Raw genomic sequence first — 19,540 nt, forward strand, 5'->3', positions numbered from 1 at the left:
TTTTTGTTCTGCTTGTTGAATAAAGTTTAGCTGTAGGGAGAAGGACAATTAATTTTTCTTCTGGTACACAAACGAATGTTTATTGCACGAAACACCATTTCACAAATATTTGATAGTACATTTGATCATCACTTAAAAGTTTTTTAGAATAATAGCATTTTTGTAATGCGCAGAGCAAGACAAAATGTTATCTTCATACCATTGTGTACAGGAAAATAGTAATTCCATGTAATCATACTTCTTGTGTGTTTTTTAGAAACATCAGGGCTTGTGGATTGAGGTAAATGTTCTAACAATTGAGCATTTTAACTCTCAAAAATATTCCAAAACTTAAAACCCTTCAAAGTGTATGCTGAACTCAAAACACTAGTAACAAAGTGAAGTGCGAACTGAGGTAAAATGTGGGCTCTGCAGAATATCCTAACTATTTTAATAGAATTTTTCCCCATAAAAATCTCTTTTAGGGTTTCATTTGGTGATTTCTTCACTATTTTTTAAATGCAGAGTAAAATAATTTATTATTTTAAGTGTCCTTGTAGGGATCTGAAATTTGATCTCCCTATTAGAAATGGAAGTGTTTCAGTACATAGTCAATCTTGTAAAATCAGCTATTTTGACTGTGTAATAGCTGAGTTTACAAGACACACAGATGTGTACAGTCATGAATTGGACTATTGAATCCTCAAGTGATTAGTAAAATCTTCACCTGCCAGCTTTGAAAAAGCAAGTGTGTCTTCAGAAGCTTTCTTCAGCCGTTGGGGAGTGAAGATTTGTCAGATAAATTATTGGGCATTAGATGTGATTCCTGATTTTGCAAAGGCTCATCCACATACTTTATTTCACACGTGAGTGGTTCTTTCAGTCTGTTGGCTTTATCTCTATAGAGAGATTAGATACATGCATCTTTTTTTTTTTTTTTTTTTTTAGTACTTCAGACCAAAATTTTATAAGAGTTGCAAGTCCACTTTCATTGCCAGAAATATGTATATGTAGGAAATTATATTTAACATTTCTCTTACACTTGGAATTACTTTAAAATGCTACTTTTCAATGTTGCTTGACTTCATCTCCTGTGTAAAGGGTTCTTTGTCTGAATAGACATGATTGCTGTAATTTAACTAGAACAGTTTAAAGAGATCATTTTAATTCTTAAAAGTGCACATTCTTAGAACTTAAATGGGCTGTGGAGTGTTGGTGTTCTTTGGGATTACTTAGGGAGGGTCTTCAGGAAAATTGTATTGTTGCAGCTGTTCTAAAGCTTTTGTCAGTGTAACTGGCAATTTCTGAGGCTAAAAAGTGATAGGTCATAACCATATCTCATTTTATTTGCCCGTGTTTATTAATAGTTTCCAAATATGACAAAATCCTTAAGTAGTCTTCTAGCTTGTCATGTTACCTGAAAATACTTGAGTTGCTGTATAGAAGCAATTCTGACTGTAGTCAGTCTGTCTTAAGGTCACAACTGTGATTACCACCCTGTGTCCTTTTTAAAGGAACTGTGTTGTATCTATGTTGAACTCCTGTTAGTGTATTTTTGCTGACCATACCAATAAATAAAAATGTATGCCAGGATGTATTGGAGGAGGATGGGTGTTTGTGAGGAGGCAGATAGGAAACTGCTTTTGCAGGTGGAGTGGTAACACCCTTTGCCTTTGAAGGCAAGAGGTAAGTCAAGAGTAGCAGTGAGATGAAAAACCTCCTTACGCATTTATAAGACCTAACAACCCAGTACCTCTTCTAAGCATCTGACACCAAAATAACATCTTCGTGCCTGGTTTGGCTTCTTCAAATGCAGAAACTCATGGAGCTCGTCAGATTCAATCTCTAAAACTGTTCCAGCTGAGCTCTCCCCAGCTTGCTGAGGGACAGACGCAACCCTCCTTCCCCTTCTCTTCCCTCACTCTGTGATCCCAAGCAGAAGTTTCCATACTCATTCTTTCCCATGTCTTAGCTAGAGATACCTCAAAATTGCTTGGTGCAGGCACACCTCACGCTCTCTAACCCAAACTGACTGTGCTTTTAATGTACAGGCAATAGTTTTGGAAGCCTAATGGTCAGCTCTGAATGGAGTTGCTAAGATTACTGTAGTGATGTGGCATAAATCTTGCCCACAGTGGTAATACCATATCTTGTTTTATTAGAGGACTAGTGTTATATTTGTGAGGTTTGGAAATACTTGAAAATAGGATTTCTGCTCTTTTATGTAATGTTGTCCGTGTTTGAGGATAAATAAGTTTTAAGTTGAAAATTTTTTCCTAGTTCCTGTCTGATACAATTATCTCATGAAAAATAAAGGATTTCTGAAAGGCTTACTGCTATAATGTATTGTTTCTCATGCTGTCACAAAAGTGATTTTTTTTTTGTACTTCAAGATTTTTAACTGTGGAATTTGTTTTAAAAATACTTTGTTTCACTATGCCATTAAAAATCTCATCAGTGACCTGCATCAGAGACTTCAGTGAGTTGTCTCTATTTAAATGCTTTGAGTGCAGCTCAGATAACAATCTGTTCTTTGTTCATACATTTGAAGTGCAAATATTTTTAGTGTATGTGCAGGTGTATTTTATATTAGTAAAAAAATCAGCTTGAACAGTAGGTGTTTATAACTAGGCAAGGGGCTTCTATTTTGGGTTATTTTTAAGCTGTTGCAGAAATTTCACTACATACTATTATAAATCACAGTTTTATGTTAAGAACTAATATTTCATTAGTTAGTATCTGACAGGACAGAGCTGTCTCATGTTTCTTCCTTTACTGTTTTTGTAAGTAATACAAATAAAAAAAAAAAACAACAACCGACCATTGTTTCTTGACCCCACTAATTCCTACACTGTTGTTTCCCTCTAGTGTTTGCTAAAACTCATATTAGTATGGTATAGGAAAGTGACTGTAAGCTTTCTATTTCACTTGTAAATGAAAGTAAATTATTTGGCATAGAAGTACTTGGTTGTAATACAACTGTCCTGTTGTTTCAGTATCAATTATAATTATTTATCCAAATGTTCCTATTTACCTTTGAATTTGCATCACTGTTGTGATTCAGAGTATTCGTTGTTATATTTTAGAGCAAGTAGTCTTCATAAGTCTCTGAACTGAAAAAAAAACCCTAAAAATACTTTATTTAAAATGTGTTTCTTCTGTAATATTTTTACTGTGACTTTTTTGATTATTTTCTCCTTTTGTTTTTTTTTCCTTTTTTTCCCTGAAGTACTAAATCACTGTCACACCATTGTTTGAGAATAATAATGTAGCTAAGAATTTTGAGAAAATATTTAAAAATACTGAAAATTCAAAGAACATTTACACGATTGAAAGAACCGAAGTTCTTACTATGGTAAAGGTGCAACTTTGTGTCCATGTAGACATGCCAAGGTAAGAAGTTGTGACTGATACAGACCACCAGGAAATCTGACACTTCTACATGTGCAGAAATCCTAACTAAATGAAATTAAATAAGTCTTAAACCTTGTCAGTATTTTGAGGAAGTCAAACCAAAATGTAAATGCACTGATGAAATTATTGTGCAGTATGTTTTGGAGTTGCATTCATTATACAAATGTAGTTGTCTTTCTGTATACAACTGAGAATATTTTTTCCAAGCGTATGTAAGAAGGCAAAAAAAACCTATTGCAGAATTCAAAATCAATTAATTTGAACTCTGTGTGATTTTTTTTTTACCAGAGCTCTGCTTGTTTTCTGACCTCTGTGTTTTAAGTACTTGAAGAGTAAAACCACAAACATGCAAACTAGCAAAATTTAAAAAAACCACAAACTAGCAAAATTTAAATATTAAATGAAAAAAATCTATTTAAATACTTCTTCCATAAATATTTAAGGAAATATATGAAAAATTGCTGAATGTTCAGAAACATCAAGACCAACTGACAGCTCAAGACCTTCCTCTTCAGAAGGAAAAAAGGTAAGCTTCCAATTAGAATGAACACTGGTAGTAGTTATCTTAATGTGCTTTCATATTCTGTTTTGGCACTTCTGGTAGTTCCTCACCCTACCTCCCTTCTATTCCACAAACATATTTTCAGGCTTTTGCTCTATTCCTTGTGTAATATTTTTATGATAATTTCATGTTGAAAAGTTTTGCCAGATATGTATGGAGCACTCACGTCCCATTGCTAGAGTAGGGTAACCCCATCTATTTCTCTTACTCTTTTATCTCTCTCTGCTCTTTTCAATATTCTTTGCTTTATAAGAGTTCTGAAGTGTGATTTGAAAATAAAACAGAAAATATCCAGTATTCTGTGTTTCTGTATGAAAGATATGTATATTCATATATGAATGTTTTATATATGTATAAAACGTATATTCTGTATGAGTTTTTAAAGTTATCTTTTATTAAAGCATTTTGAAAAAAGGCGGTAATTTTTTTGTAAGAAAACAAAGGCTTTTAAAAAACTTAACTACATTGTTCCTGGTTTAAAAATCTCAAGACCTAAGGCTGAGCTCTTTAATAGTCTTTAATTGCAGTTCTTGAATATTTTAACTTACCAATATTTAAATTTAAGAGTCTCAAAATACTTAATTTCACTATTTTTCTTCTAATGGCCTTGAACAGAAATCATCAAAACCTAGTAATTTTAAAAAAGCTAATTTGGCTGGATTTCTTTAATTATCACCAGGACTATTAGTAATTAAACTTAGTGTCTCTTTTTATTCTGTTTAACTTCTCTGGTATGCACAGCAAGCTATTCATCTTCTCTGTCCAGTTAGCCACTGGACAGAAAAATCCATGTCAGCCAGAAACTGTGGGAAATCTACAGTTGTTGATTTCTAAGTGTATCCAGTGAAGATAAGTTGAAGTGCTGTTTGCTCCTCTTAGACTGTTGTCTTTTTGTTTTTATTTTTTTTATTTTGAGAGGTCTTGCAGGTATTTTATATTAGAAAATTAAGTTATGCAAGTGTTTAAAACAAATGGATACAGCTAAGGAGTTTTGGTTTAGGCATTTACTGCTTTTCTATATAGTTGCTTTTTCCCCAGTCCCAAGTTGTTTTTATCTTTGTTCTTGCAATGTGTTTTCTAGCCAGATTTATGCATTGCTCCAGGAGCACATCATGTTGGTTTGTCACTTCTTCATTTCAGCCATTTGTTACTTATGTTAGGAATAGAAAGGATTAATTTGCTGAGATTATTTCAATTTCTTAAATAACAGAAGTTCATGTTTCTTCATGATTTAAACAGCATTCTGTGACCCACAGAATGTTTTATTATAGATTCGTGTTAGGTTCTGAGCAGACAAGAGAACAAGTGAATTTAGTTTCTTGCTGCATGCTGCTGAAAAATAGCCTGGCTCCTTACAGAGCTCAGCCAGTGGATTTACTGATGTGAAAAACGACCTAAAGCTAGTCAGAGATGAAAGGTTTTTTCCCTGTTAGGTTTGTAAAGCTCAGAGAACTTAAAGGATTTTTGAGACTTACTTCTCACACTGGCTATGGTACTTCCTCTGAGATTAGTCTAGATAGGATAATTTATTTCCTAAGTGTAGGTAGAGGGTTGGTGGGGAAGGCAATTTTTTTTTTTTTTGAGAAGCATGGAGTTTGTTGGGGTTTGGTTTGAGGATTTTTTCCCAGAAAATAATCTATTTTGAATACATTCTGTAATATTAACTGTAGGGTTAGGACCTGATCTGAACTACTTCAAGTTTATAGCTTTTCACATACATACAAGAAATTTTTCCAGCTTCAGTGGAAGTAGCAAGTAACAATATGTAAATGTAAGTATATACTCGGGTCTGTCAAGAATGGAGACTTTTTAAAATCATTGTTAAAATCTGCATTGTTTCTGAATAATCCTTTCTCATGTCCTAACTCTGAAAAGCATTAAAATGCATGCTTGAAAAGTAGTACTCCTTAAAAACACTTTCAGAAGGAGTGTTTTACTGAATCACAGCTTCCTTGATGCAGCTGAAAATGCTGTTTCTAAAAAACCTGAGGAATTAAGAAGCTAGTTACACCTTTGCATTAAATTTAGCTGATAATGTTGGTATGTATATTGATGGCTGTTTAGTTGGTCACTTCATATCATACATATTTCAAAGATTTACTTCAAGCACTGTTTTTTCTTTGTGTTAGCAACTCTTTATGAGGCTGTTTTCTTGGAAATTTCTGCTTTTGCTGTCTTCAGTGCATTCCCTATGCTGAGCAGCTCAAGATTGCACAGTAGATAGAATACAGGGTGTCATTGCTACATTAGTACTTTGACTATGCTTACTGTGAGTGCTGTTCTCTATATTGATCAGAAAAGTAAAGACCAGTGGCAAAAGAATTTGATTTTAACATTCTGCCTTTGATTTTGCTCTTTGCTGCTAGTAAACCAAATTTTTCCTGGCAGCAGGCTTTTAAAGTAAGTCATAGGTTGGGGGGAAGATCACTTCCTATTACAGTATTACTCTAATTCCATCTCAGACTTCAATAATATGAATAATGCATAGCTGATACTCATAATGGTCATGTGGTTAATTCAATACATGAAGTCACCATGCCTTTCAAAAGGCAGATCTGTTAAAATCAACATAGGCTTTCTCATGTTTACTATAGGAGTGTGACCTGCATACATTTGTAATGCAAAATGTATTTCTGAACGAAGGCTGACTGTATGTGTGGTCTTTTGTGATGTAACTCTAATTGCATGGTTAATTAAAGGAAGAATATATGTGATATTTTAAACAGAAACCTGGCTGGCAACAGATGGCTGACTAAGATTGAATTGGAAGAAATGTTGTTAGAAAAAGTGTCAGATGATGATGTAAGTAATTAATCTTCCCAATCTTAAGGAGGCTTGTGTCTTAAGAATATGAACTCTGGGTGTGCTTTTGGATACTGGAATGGTATTATGCAGAATGTGGTGTCTTCTGATGAAGTCTGTAAATGTTCACAGCACATTCATGTTGTTTTGAAATTACTTGTGGTGATATTTTTTTTCTAGCACAATACATAACTCTTAAGAACTTTCCATTGTTACTACCATAATTTCATTTTTCTCTTGGCAGCATTGTGAGACTTAGAGCACTTGTTCCTTGTTATCTAATTATGTAGTCAGGAATGGGATGTAAGAATTTATTATAGAAATTAATGGTCATTTATTGTAGTTACAGATGAAAAATAAACAGGGCTAGAACCTCTGTTAATAATTGTAGAGAAAGGGTAAATATTCAACATGGGGAAATGCAATGGATTTGTACAAGAGTAAACCTGTGCAGAGTTAATTTATTTAATGTTGAGGATGACACGGTAATGATAGAAGTCACAGAGGGCTTACTAGAAATTAGGAGTCTTTTTTCTTAGTGATGGACTACAAAATCAAATAACAGAAACTAGTCACAAAGCTCTATAGTTCTGTGGTTTGACAGGTATCTCCTGTTACATTCTCCTTGGTGTGTGACTATGGTGGGAGAGAGGAGAGTTTTGCAGTTTCCTCAGTGTCTGCCAACTGTATCACTCTGTATGTTTGGAGTTGTCCTTTACATCTATTTCTGGGGATAAGACTATTCATCCTAATAGTCATACCCTTTTTTTCACCCAGAGCTTTTCCCTACAGTCTCCTGAAGAGTGTTGTATTTTGTAACAGAAGGTTCAGTCTCTGTGGCCGGCTTTTGGAAGCTTGAATATGACAGTACCAGAGAATGTAACTCTGTGTGAACATTGCAAGTGTTTTATCACCTAGAAGCAGTGTTCCTCAATCTTGTCTGTCCTGTGAACAACAGCTTTGCAAAAACAGTGGAACACCTGCAAACATGCCCTTTGCTCAGTTGTCATCTGGAGCAGTGGCATGTGGTGGCCTTCTTGTCTGTGGGGGATATAAAAAGGTCTCAAGCAGACTGTGTCCCTAAGCATAAGTTAGAAGTAGTTGTAAATTCTCCATCCTGATAATATCCAGGAGACTTTCTCTATCTTACTTGCAGAAGGAGCCAGTAAGACTTCAGTATTTTCACTGGCTCCTGCATTTGGAATGGTCATTTTTCCTCTCCAAGTGCCAGGTCTACTTGTACAACCAAACAGTTTGGTGTTCTTCACTGCTTTGTTTTAGTATATTCTACATCTGTAGAAGTACATTACAATAAACTTAAAAAAATCCCCTACCAACCAAAAACCCACACCAAACCCTTTTCCATGCTGGCCTCTCCCATGTAAGACCACAAAACCTCAGACTATAGTAAAAAACATGGTTTAGATATATTTGAAATGTCTCAGTATAAGCTGACAGTCTTACCTGCTCGAATTCTTACCTTTTGCCACCGTAACAAAAATTTCAGTTGTGTTTACATTATTAAACAAAGTCGGAGCTATTGTTTTTTTTCCCCTTTTGCACCCTCCAAGGGAAAACTGTTGGGAGCTTTCTACTTCTATAGTCTCTATAATTTCTATATTTTTGTATTTCCATATTTCTGCTCTTCAAAGGCTTTACCACAAGTCTGTGTCATATTGTTAGGTACAAGTAGTTTTCAAGTGAAGTCAAAGTTCCAGGGACTATTATTAAGTTGCAAGAAAAGTAGTAATTTTGTGCTAGAGAAGACTCTGGTAACAGAGAGAAGAATAAATACTTGCAATAACTGCTTGTAAGTAAGAAAACCCTTCAAAAATCAGGTTCTAATATTTATGTGAAAAATCCATTTTTGATGGTGTGATACCTTTATATCTGGTGACAAGCTGTCTGGAGGTCCTTCCAGTAACACTTGGTAACAGGACATCCCAGCTTTTGACACAAATGGGTTAACACACTGGTGTGTACTCTTTAATCACATGTTGAAGAAGTTTGGAGGGAGGTATAAGGGGGAAGGAGAACCACACAGTAGTGAAGGATAATTTATTTCAAGAGGTTGCCCTTTAAGTCAAGCATCTCTTGAATTTTTAAATACCTTGATTGTTCAGTTTTAAAGGAAATCATAAACATTAAAGTAACTCAGCTTGAACAGCCAAAGATAGGCATTTTTTGTATATGTTATGAAATATAATTATTGATGAGATTCAGTTCAGTGAAATAAAATTATTTCCAAATCAGTGAATATGCTGATTTACTAAAAGCAGGTGAAAATCTTTTCCTGTTTTAGTAGAACAATAATAAAAAATAATTAAGACATCCCCCCCATTTTTTTTTTTTGTGAGATGAATTTCATTCTAATACAATAATCCTTTCTTAAAAAGGGTTGGTTATGCTTTGGAGTAAAGTTTTACTGTTTTCTGAAAGAAAAGAACTAGATGTCTTTAGTCACACAGAAAATGATGCAACTGCATGCTGTTCTTAAATCAGCATGTAGGTGCAAAAGTGTCATCTTGTCAGAAATCATCAATAAAAGTGAAGTAGGAAAGATCCATTAAATAAAAATAGAAAGTTTTTGCAAATGCAATTACACTTGCATACTTTAATAACGTCTTGTTGTCTTACAGTATTCAAGATTTATTCAACTCTTAAAAAAATTGGCAGCATTGCCATGTGCTGACATCGAGGAGAAGTATATACAGAAGTTTTCCAAAGAAGTTCCAGCACAGTTGCAGAAGGTGGTTATTGAGCCCTTGCAGTATGACGAGCGAGGAGTGGCCTTCAGCACCGGGGAAGGTAATAATTTTAAGTTGATTTGTAACAGTACAGACTTTTTTTCTCTTCATACTGCTTTCTTTATGGTATGTACAACACTGCTGAAAGTGTCACTACTTCATTTTTTATATGCTCATATATGTGTATACTGCATGTATAACTGTTAGTGATGTTAACACCAAGCTAAGATGTGGACTGGTCAGAAAATACAAGTTTTTGACCCAAACTCCTATAATCCATTTTTTATATTTATTTCTATACAGTGATACCTCTGTAGAGCAGGACGCATTGTGTTACAGGTTGTAGGATACAAAAAGACTTTAATTTTTTGCCAGAGCTGACTGCTGAACATAAAGATTGGAGGACTGCAGGAGCACAAACACATATGAGTAATTCCATGGATATAAACAGTGTTGTTGCTTAGTGTAAAAATGGCATGCTTAGACTACTGGGTAACCTTTATCATGACTTTTGTAGGCAGTCCAACAAAGGGGAACTTTGAAGATGCAAAGAATTAATAGAAAGGCATTTGGCTATTTACAAACAGCCTAGGAAAATGTGAAGAGGAAATGTCTAAATATTATGGGGCAGAGATGGATAATGGGATATTGATTATTCATACCAAGATGGAGGGGTTGTTAGAGAAAAGCCATGAATGTCTCTGTATCTTCTAAACACAAGCTGTTAGGCTTTCATTGGAGAGACACACATCGCTGGAAAACAATATAATATAGGATATGAGTGATTGCATAATAAAAATAACATGGCAACAGCATGTATAGGAAAGGCTGATGACTTTCTGCACAAAGCATGTGTGCACACACTTTATGCTATACATTTAAGAGGAATCTTAGAGATTATGGGTATTATGCAGCAGGCAGCAGATGATAATAATTTGAGAGGCAAAATGGCTAGAGAGCTCTGCTTTACCTGAGTTGTCTTCAAGATTACATGACAACGAAGATGTGAGAGCACCAAACCGTGATTTAATTTGTACTGGTTTTCAGTAGTATCTTCAGAACAGTAGTTAATGAAGTTTGATGAGCATGCAACCTGTGTGATTTAAGAAAAGCCACCAAGTTTAATAAGTCCAAAACCAGTCTTGCTTGTGCCCCATCACCCCCAAAATGAAGAAGAATGTCTTATTTGTTTCATAATTTCTTTATCAGAATGACTGCTTCCTTTGTGCTGAAGGAGATTGGTTTCCCTACACACACTTGTCCCCCACTTAATAGACATTGATTAAAATATATTGAAAGATAGTTGTTCTTTGTTTGTATTTTTTTTGTTACCTCAGCCTGTAAAACCAAACAGCTGGCACTGTATGAATGTGTTGAGATTTGTTTAACTACTTGGGCACTTGAAGTTCTTTAGAACATTGAATCCTCATAAAAGATTTGGTTTAATTCCTTTAAGGTAAAAGAAAAACTGCACGAGCTACTGCAGTAGTTTATGACAATGGGACTGGAAAAATTACAGTGAATGGAATAAACATTTTACATTACTTCCCAGTGCTGCAGGACAGGTGAGAGCACTATGAAATGCTGTATTTTTACTGTACTTGAATTATTCCAGCAAAAATAATGCCATACAGTTATATGCTGGTACTGTGTTGATTCTCTGTTCTTGTCTTTGTGTAACTATCTGTTTTATAAAAATATGTCTTGCTTTTCCTCCTAATTTTCAGGAGTGTACTGATAGGCAAGCCTTGCTCTGTGCTTCTTGCCTCTCCTTTTCTGAACAGATGCAAAAACCAAGAGCACGGACTGTTTTAATAGTTCAAATTTAGTCCCCTTAGGGCTTAAAATGTATTTTAAAAATAAATTCTAAACATTATCTTTAATTGTTTCGCAAGAGATTGGCCAATTATATGCATGTGTAATTGCTCTGGTATGCAGTAACATAGTGGAAGAAAAAAAGGTGAGGATTTTTATGTAAAGCTTCAGATTTTGGAGGATGTGTGCAGTCTGATATAGACATGACTTCTCATTAGGCTGACATAAAGTTTCTATTCTTAACGTGATTTTTATTTTATATTGTGATTTTTAAGTCCAAGAATAGAGGGAGAGGTTGCTCTGTTTCAATATGCAGAGCTGGTGGATATTGGCTTCCTTATAGAAGTAGTGGAATAGAAGTAATTGTGAAACTGAACTTAAAGTACTTACCATTGCCAGTTGGAATATGCTCCTAGCTGCTAATTTCCTAATGATTAGAACGAGATATGAATGCCTTTCTGGATCTCTGCCCAAAAGTTAACTATGTTTTTGTATATACAAAGGTAAGAAATGTGCATAGCATGGAGCTTTATGCACATGAATATTATTATTATTATTATTATTATTATTATTATTATTATTATTATTATTATTATATTTTTTGTTCCCTTAGGGAACAGTTGTTGTTCCCTTTCCAGTTTCTTGGAAGAATTGGAAAACATGATATGGTTTGCACAGTCTCTGGTGGAGGAAGATCTGCACAGGCCGGGGCAATACGTTTAGCCACTGCAAAAGCCTTAAGGAGTTTTGTGACAGAAAAGGAGGTGGAATTCATGAGGCAAGGTAGAAATTGAAATTATTTCAATGTTTCTTAATGTGCTTCTGGTAATTAACAGAATTAATACAAGGATCATTAAGGATCAGATCTGAGTAAATAATCCCAGTGAAACCTGTCTATTGTATGAAAGGGATCTGCATTTATTTATAGACTGTTTTCACTTGTTTCCTAGCATCCTTTGTGTACATTTTGGATGACTTCTCAAGCGTTTTTCCATCTGTTCATGACCTCCTTTAGGTCTGTTAACCAGCTTATATTGCCTCAACATAGAATCACAAAACATGAATGTGTATTCACTACTAAATTAATCTGGATCAGACATTAGTGAGCTGTAAGGTACCGAGATTGTGGTTTGTTTTACTTGGCTCGTCACGTCTTGTACATATTTTAAAAGAGTTTTCTTCTCCAACATAAATGCTGGAGGGTTTGCTCTGAAGAGAGAGTAATCAGCACAAATGTACTGCATGCAACTAGCCAAACTGAGGGAGCATCTTTCCTCTCTTGCATAATTCAGTGTTTACAAGGTACCTAGGATTAGATAGAATTTGTTTAGATAACTGCAGGATTTGATGCTTCTCGGTGATGAGATGTCCATGCTGTTTCTGCAAATGCAGAGTTTTGAGCAGTGAGCTTTTAACTATGCTCTTTCTGGACTAGTAGCAAGAGTACCTGCCTGTATTAGTGGCAGAACAGCTGTGATTTTTTTCACTCTACTGCCAGCCATGAAACCAAAGCTGTCTTCACGCTTTGCATCAAGTTTCTTTGACTGTACATTTTCAGCACTGGCAAGTATGACTTGCTAGGAAAACCCTTGTAAATAGACACTGTAATGAGCTTGGTATCTTTACTGAGATCAGCATAATTCTGAACATGTTTGAGACATTGCCAAATATACTTTTAAGTATATTTATATATATAAATATATTTGTACTTATATATAAATATACCACTAAAACAGTAGTCTTCAGAATGGCGAATGTGCAACTGATCCATTTGGATTCAATAAGAATGTGCTGTATATAATTCAGAAGTGAATATATATATATATATATATTTGGGAGTACATGCTCAAAAGACTGTTAGGACTGTATGATCAAAATAAGTTTGGGGACCACTGCTTTAAGGGCTTAAGCAATACGTGTAGGTAAAAAACAATGGGTGGTTATTTTAGGGGTGTGTAAAGGAAAATTTGAAGTTCAGTTACTAAAGAGAAGTTAAAATGTTAGAGGATCTGACTATGCTCCTTTCAGTGTTTTGTGGTTCTGAACCTTTAGCTCTCTAGATGCTATAAATCATACTGCTAGTGAAAGTCCAAGTTATTTTCTCACAGTTAGTATACCTGTAATATTAACTAGTAGCAATAAATAAATGGGTGCTTTTCTGTATTTTCTAGCTGGGTTACTAACGGTTGACCCACGTGCGAAGGAACGAAAAAAGCCTGGTCAAGAGGGACCGAGACGGAAATTCACCTGGAAAAAGCGATAAATCTTGAGTATTTAAAGAGTGACAAAGTGCTACCATAGTTTCAAAACATGCTGATTTATGATTTTAAACTGTTGTATGAATATATTTAGTAATAAAGACTTTTTTCCCCCTTTATAATTATTATGTCTTCTGTTTAAAAAGCAACAAACAACTCTAAATATATTTAAAATTGTGGAAAACCACGGTGCAGTTTGATGGAATGCTAAATCTGAAATAGTCGCCCAAGTGCCAACTTTGCATCTTAGCGCCAATGAAGTCAATAACAATTTATAAAACTGTCAGTGGATTATAACTTCTAAAAATCAGTCTATTTGCTTAATGATTTGGCAGTTTAAATTCTGAAATTATGCAGCTCCTAACCAGGTATTTGGATATCTTCAATATGCCTCCCTTTCTGCCTCACAGGTATCTGAGAATAAGCAACAGCTTCCTACCTAAACTGTGGTGGAGTTGAGAAGCCAGTGAGAATTGTACTGACAACTGAGGGGATGTTGAGAGAGGGACTGTCACAGAGGATAACCTTTGCCTGTGGAATCAGTTGCCTCCAGGATGCTTCCCCAGGTTAAGTAGGGATTGATTCAGAACAAGTACCTAAATTTAGGTTCTCTGAATCATCCTCTGGAGGAGTCAGTTTTTCTGTTCTTCCCCCAAATGCAGAAAGAGCTGGAGGGATTGATTAAGCTGTCTTTTAGAACACTCTTCTCCACCCCTTAAATCTCAAGGGGCCTGTTCAAGGAGGCGTGTTCCGAATATGGCTAATGCACAAAGATAGCATTGGTCTCTTTGCCAAATACAGTCATAACGTTTCTGTTTTAAAATCAGAAGCAGGAGGTGATGACAGTGCTGCCCACCTCCTGTCTATAATTGTAGCCTTCCAAAATAGATTAGTGGTTACGGCAGTCACCCAAAAGCTTAAGGTTTTGGTTTATTGCAAACTTCCTTCCGGGGACAGAGGTCAAATACTTTCAAGGAAGAACATATCCTTGTCTGTCCTGGAAGAAGTGGGCTACAGCAAAAAAAAAGATAAAGTTTATCTCACTAGGAAAAGCAGAAGAATACACCTCAGTAGTTTTAACAACAGGGCACTTTGCAGTTTGCTTTTAATTTAGAACACTTCGGTACTTGGAATTCTTTCTCCCAGCCAGATTTGTTTAAGCCCTAGAGTACCTGGTCAGCTTCTTACTTGCTGTAGATGATATCAAAAGCTACACCTCAGAGGTCACAAAAGGTGCCAGCAGGTCACCACAGGTGATAAGCAACTGTTCGTGATGTGTACAGGTCATTATTTTCCCAAGCAGCATTCAGGAGAGCAACAAAAAATAGACCTCATCAGCTGGGCAAAACAGCAGTCAGAAACTGCGTATGCACACCTGACTGACATGTTTGTGATTCCTCTCCCCAAAGCCTGTGCTTCTTTTTAACTTTTGTTCCATGAGAATACTCTGTGAAGTTGGGCAGATTCCTCATTGCTAAGGTAGTTAGCATCTCAGTCAGAATACATGAGGATAAAATTACCTGAAAGGACATTGTACTGAGTTGGGTGTTGGCCTCTTTTCCAAAGTAGCAAGTGATGGAATGAAAGGAAACCACCTAAAGTTGTGCCAGGGAAGGTTTAGATTGGTTATTAGGAAAACTCTCATCACTTAAAGGATTGTCCAGCACTGGATTAGGCTGTCCAGGGAAGTGATGGAATTTCCATCTCTGAAGGTCTTTAATAAAGACATGTAGATGTGGAGCTTGGGGACATGGTTTAGTGGTGGACTTGGCACCACTGGGTAAATGGTCAGAGTCTGAATTTGGAGGTCTCTTCCAATGCAGAAGATTCTGTGGCCAGTTAAATTCAATTCAACACCTGAGGCAGTTCACCTGTCCCTTTGAAAAGCACATGGGGGTTTTACGTGAGAAATTCTACACTAAGGCAAGTATTGAAAGGCTTAACTAGCAGTTCTTTTGATTTAAATCTGAATTGCTTGTGTGTAGCAAAATAACTCTGTTCTGTATCAATAGAAGTTGTGATTTGTAATAAAAATGTTCATCCATGGTGGTACAGGTATCTAAGGATCCTTTTGTTGTGCTCACATACTGAAATTGGCATAATTACATGGTCTTGAAAGTGCTAGCTGAAGAAGATTCTGGAGAAAATGAAATAGTAGAATTTTTATCTTAGTATTTTCTCAAATGAGAATTGGTCACTTTGGGCATGTTACTTGCCCCATTACTAGGCAAGAAGCTACAAATGCAACAGCCTACCAGCAGCTAAGACATGAAAAGTCTTTTATAACGTTTTAAAGGGAATATTAGTGTTTTGCCTTCCAATACAAGTATGACCATGGCCTTTGATGTTTTAACTGAGCAAAGAAAATGAGATAAAATTCCAAATTTACAACAACTTTTTGGGAAAGCCACTAGGAATACTAGTTAGTGCTATGCAGCCAGGTCACTTGCTTAATATCTACTGGTTCAGGCTTCCAACTAAACCTGAAAGCCAAAAGAGAAAAACATGTTTAAAAGGAAAAAAAACCCTAAAAACAAACATAATTCTACAGTCTGGGTTTTTTCATTTTTCATTTGTATGATGTTCCTCTCAATTATCTGCAATATGTGTCAACATTTATAAGTCAGGAATTTAAATAGCTGTATTAAGAAAGACTACTATATCTGTAGTGTTAAAGCTGCTGAAAAGGTGAAAATACAATTTTTTCACTTATTTTTGCAGTCATCAGAACAGCTATCCTGGGAGAATCCAATAAGGAAATTTGTCGAGGTTATTAATCATTTGTGGCAGCAGCACAGCAGAAGAATCAGTTCATCAGTTTGAATAATCTGTTTTAACTTCCTTCTCTTACTCTGTTTGCATTTCCAATGTTATTGAGAGAAGCAGCCTTGAACACCTGGCTTCTGTGTTCAAGCCAGGCTTCTTAGGTCTCAGTTTTGAACACTTGCCATGTGGACCAACTTACCTTGCCACCAACATTTCATAATTTAGTGTCCTGTGACAGGTGCTCATACCCTGAACATTAAAATATTTTCTGAATGGAGGCAGAAAGAAATACGCCCTCTGTGCTTTTTGGGCAATGTAGGTTGTGATTCATCCAGACTGGTTTGTTTGAGTTTTTTTGGTTTTTTTTCCGTTACTCTCCACAAAATGGATGGTTTTGCTGTAGGATACCAAAATTGCCTGTGAGACAAATGGAGGATGTCTGTGCCAGCGCTCTCCGGTGCTTGTCCCTTGTCCCGCTCCCTTTCTCGGCGGGGAAAACCGGGGCTGTCCCCTGTGCAGGCAGTGCCGCCGCGCTGCCGCCAGGTGGCGCAGTTCGCAACAGAATGCAGAGCCAGGAGTGGGATGCGGATGCTTGGGAAAGCAAGGAGGAATCTTCTTCATGAGCCCTGCTTCGATAACCACGGGTTAATATAAGAATAAATGTGTTGGGTTTCCAATGGGTATAAGCGAATTGTCTTCCCAGGACTTCTTTTTTATTATTATTCTCATGACAAAAGGGTTTAGTGAGAAATAATAAGTGTCAGTTAATGCTAGTTTTCAGCAATCTAATTTCAGTATGTAAGTAATACCTTCGAATTAATAGTGCATTATGCTAAGAAATGCTAGCTGCTCTTTGAAGCTTGGAAATGGTACTACAACATTGTGCCAGTCATCAAAAATCATGGAATGGTTCAGGTTGAAGGGACCTTCAAAGATCATCTAGTTCCACTGCCCCTGCTATGAACAGGACACCTTCCACTGGACCAAAGCCCCATCAAACCCAGCTTTGAACACTTCCAGGAATGGGCAGCCATAGCTTTTTGGAGCAACCTGTTCCTGTTCCACCCTCATTGTAAAGAATTCCTGCCTTATGTCCAACCTAAACCTACCCTTAGAAATCTCATACGTAACATAATAAATATAATTATTTTAATAAAATGCCAAAAAGTCAGTTTTAGCTGAGGGGAGGGAGATCTGTTATTGAACCTACATTTTATTTGTATAGTTGCCTAAAATTCTTGTAAATACTGAAATTCATTTTCCCAGTATTCTCTGATATTTTATATGGATAAAATTTCATGGGCTGGAATCAGAAGCTTTATTTTTTTTAATGCCATGGCTGTAAGTTGTGGTATCTTACTAATTGTTCAGACAAACAAGTAAGCATAGATCATTGTCCATGTACCTGCCCACATAAACGGTGTGGGAGCAGAACAAAACAAGCAAACAAATGGGAAGTAATGGGTTTAGATTTTGCGGTGCTTAGATCTGCCCTCAGCCACTGTGTCAGAAATCACCTTCCCTGTTAGTGCTCAGTATTAAACACCCAAATGTTAAAGCCTTTCTGGTGGGCAGTTCCAGCCCACCTGCCATTTCTCTCCTAGTACCAGCCCCATCAGCTGTGATGGATATTCTGGTGCTCTGCTGGGGAGTTGTTCACTTTCAAGGAAGGAGGGAAGAAAACCTTGTGTACTCCACTCACAGCACAGTGTATTTCAACATACTAAATCTCTGAGGCATTCAAGGTGTGTCCTGGCTATGTCTTCACCATTTCAATAAATGTCACATTCAGGTGCTGATGATACTGACATAGTAAACAATGCGAGCAGAGTAGTGTGTGCTTGCCACATGTCCTGAGCAGACTAGTACATCACAGAAGCAACTTCAGACTGAGACATAATTAACAGGAGATACAAGACGGTTAAATCTTTCTGGAAGTGCTGATTTGCCTCTGAGGTCAACAAAAGCAAACTCTCCTTGGTTCCAGAACTGGTCCTGACACTTTCCTGCTGACTGGTAACACTTTACCTTAGTAACTGTGGTGACTGACATAATGCTAAAAAAAAAAGTGGTTGCACTAACAGTTCCAGAGCAGAAATTATTTTTGAAAATTACAACATGTCTTGGTACAGTCCTTATTTCAAGTTCCAGAGCAGCCCTGCAGGATTTGGATTGGTGGCACCACCAAAATTTTGGCCATATATACCTAATTCCTTGAGTGCTAGATTGCACGTGGGCAGTGATAGTTGTCATGCTTTTGTACTGGTGGAGATATCAACAATATTTTTGTTTGTTTAAACTTGTATTCATGTAACATCAACTGAGGTTTTAGAGGAAGATGTTTTACAAAGCAAGAATGAGTATAGACTATCCATGGTCAACAATAAAATGGTAAGAATATTGTTACCTATTACAGACTGCATAACAGGGAAAGAAGAGGTTATTGCTTTGTAAAGGACTTTGTGTCTCTGCCTTATAAAATTCTTTTCACACTTGGTCTGAGCACGACATGCCCATGTCTGCAAGTGTGAGGTGAGCCAGCACGATCCTCACTGAGTGCTCTTAGGCAGGAACAACAATGCCCAGGAAGGCTGTGACATGAATAGTGACAGTGCTGTGTGAGACAAAACATCTGCTTCCTTCAACTTCATTGCAAAAGGACATCACAAGCACATGGTTGCACAATATCCTCCTTGCTCAGCTCACAAATAAAACCATAGGGCAGCTGGGCTGTCAGGATCTTACATCTTTCTGCTACGTGTCACTCAGGTGTCACCCGAGCTGAACACCACCCTCTCCATAATAAACTTTGGGGACAGCTGAGGAAAGCCCCAGGCAGCTGCTGCAGGGTGTGTTGCTGTTCAGGCACACTGTTGGTGTGTTTGCTGTGAGAGGGAAGGGAGGCTCAGAAAGCTCTCACTGAGGCTGCAGTGTGCTGGTGGGGAGGGACCCCAGCAATGCTGCAGCAAGGCCAGCCCCAGCTTATGTAATAGAGGTCTAGGATCGGTTACTGAGTAGAAGTTCACCCACGGATTGCATCACCTGCGAGGTGGTGAGGAATCTGCTTTTCTCCTCACTCAGCTGCAGTTAAATTCTTACGAGTTAAAAAGCATGTTCTTTAGTGAGACCTTGACATGCATGCTGCCATCTCTTGGATGTTTTTGAGCCAAGGCCACGGGGTGCATCCTGCATTCTTT

At 36.7% G+C, this 19,540-nt stretch overlaps 1 protein-coding gene across 1 annotated transcript in view; it reads left to right on the plus strand.

The window, feature by feature from the left end:
* MRPS9 (mitochondrial ribosomal protein S9) overlaps window positions 1–13,686 on the plus strand; it is a 34,110-nt gene extending 20,424 nt beyond the window's left edge. Inside the window, exons 6-11 of the mRNA XM_062515051.1 lie at window positions 3,837–3,919; window positions 6,682–6,757; window positions 9,397–9,565; window positions 10,961–11,069; window positions 11,933–12,102; window positions 13,491–13,686. Coding sequence (XP_062371035.1) covers window positions 3,837–3,919; window positions 6,682–6,757; window positions 9,397–9,565; window positions 10,961–11,069; window positions 11,933–12,102; window positions 13,491–13,582 — 699 coding nt within the window. The 3' untranslated portion in view covers window positions 13,583–13,686. The remainder of the gene's footprint in view (window positions 1–3,836; window positions 3,920–6,681; window positions 6,758–9,396; window positions 9,566–10,960; window positions 11,070–11,932; window positions 12,103–13,490) is intronic.
* The last annotated feature ends 5,854 nt before the right edge of the window (window positions 13,687–19,540 follow it).

This window comes from Cinclus cinclus, chromosome 2, assembly GCF_963662255.1.
Source record: "Cinclus cinclus chromosome 2, bCinCin1.1, whole genome shotgun sequence".
Classification (NCBI taxonomy): Eukaryota; Metazoa; Chordata; class Aves; order Passeriformes; family Cinclidae; genus Cinclus; species Cinclus cinclus.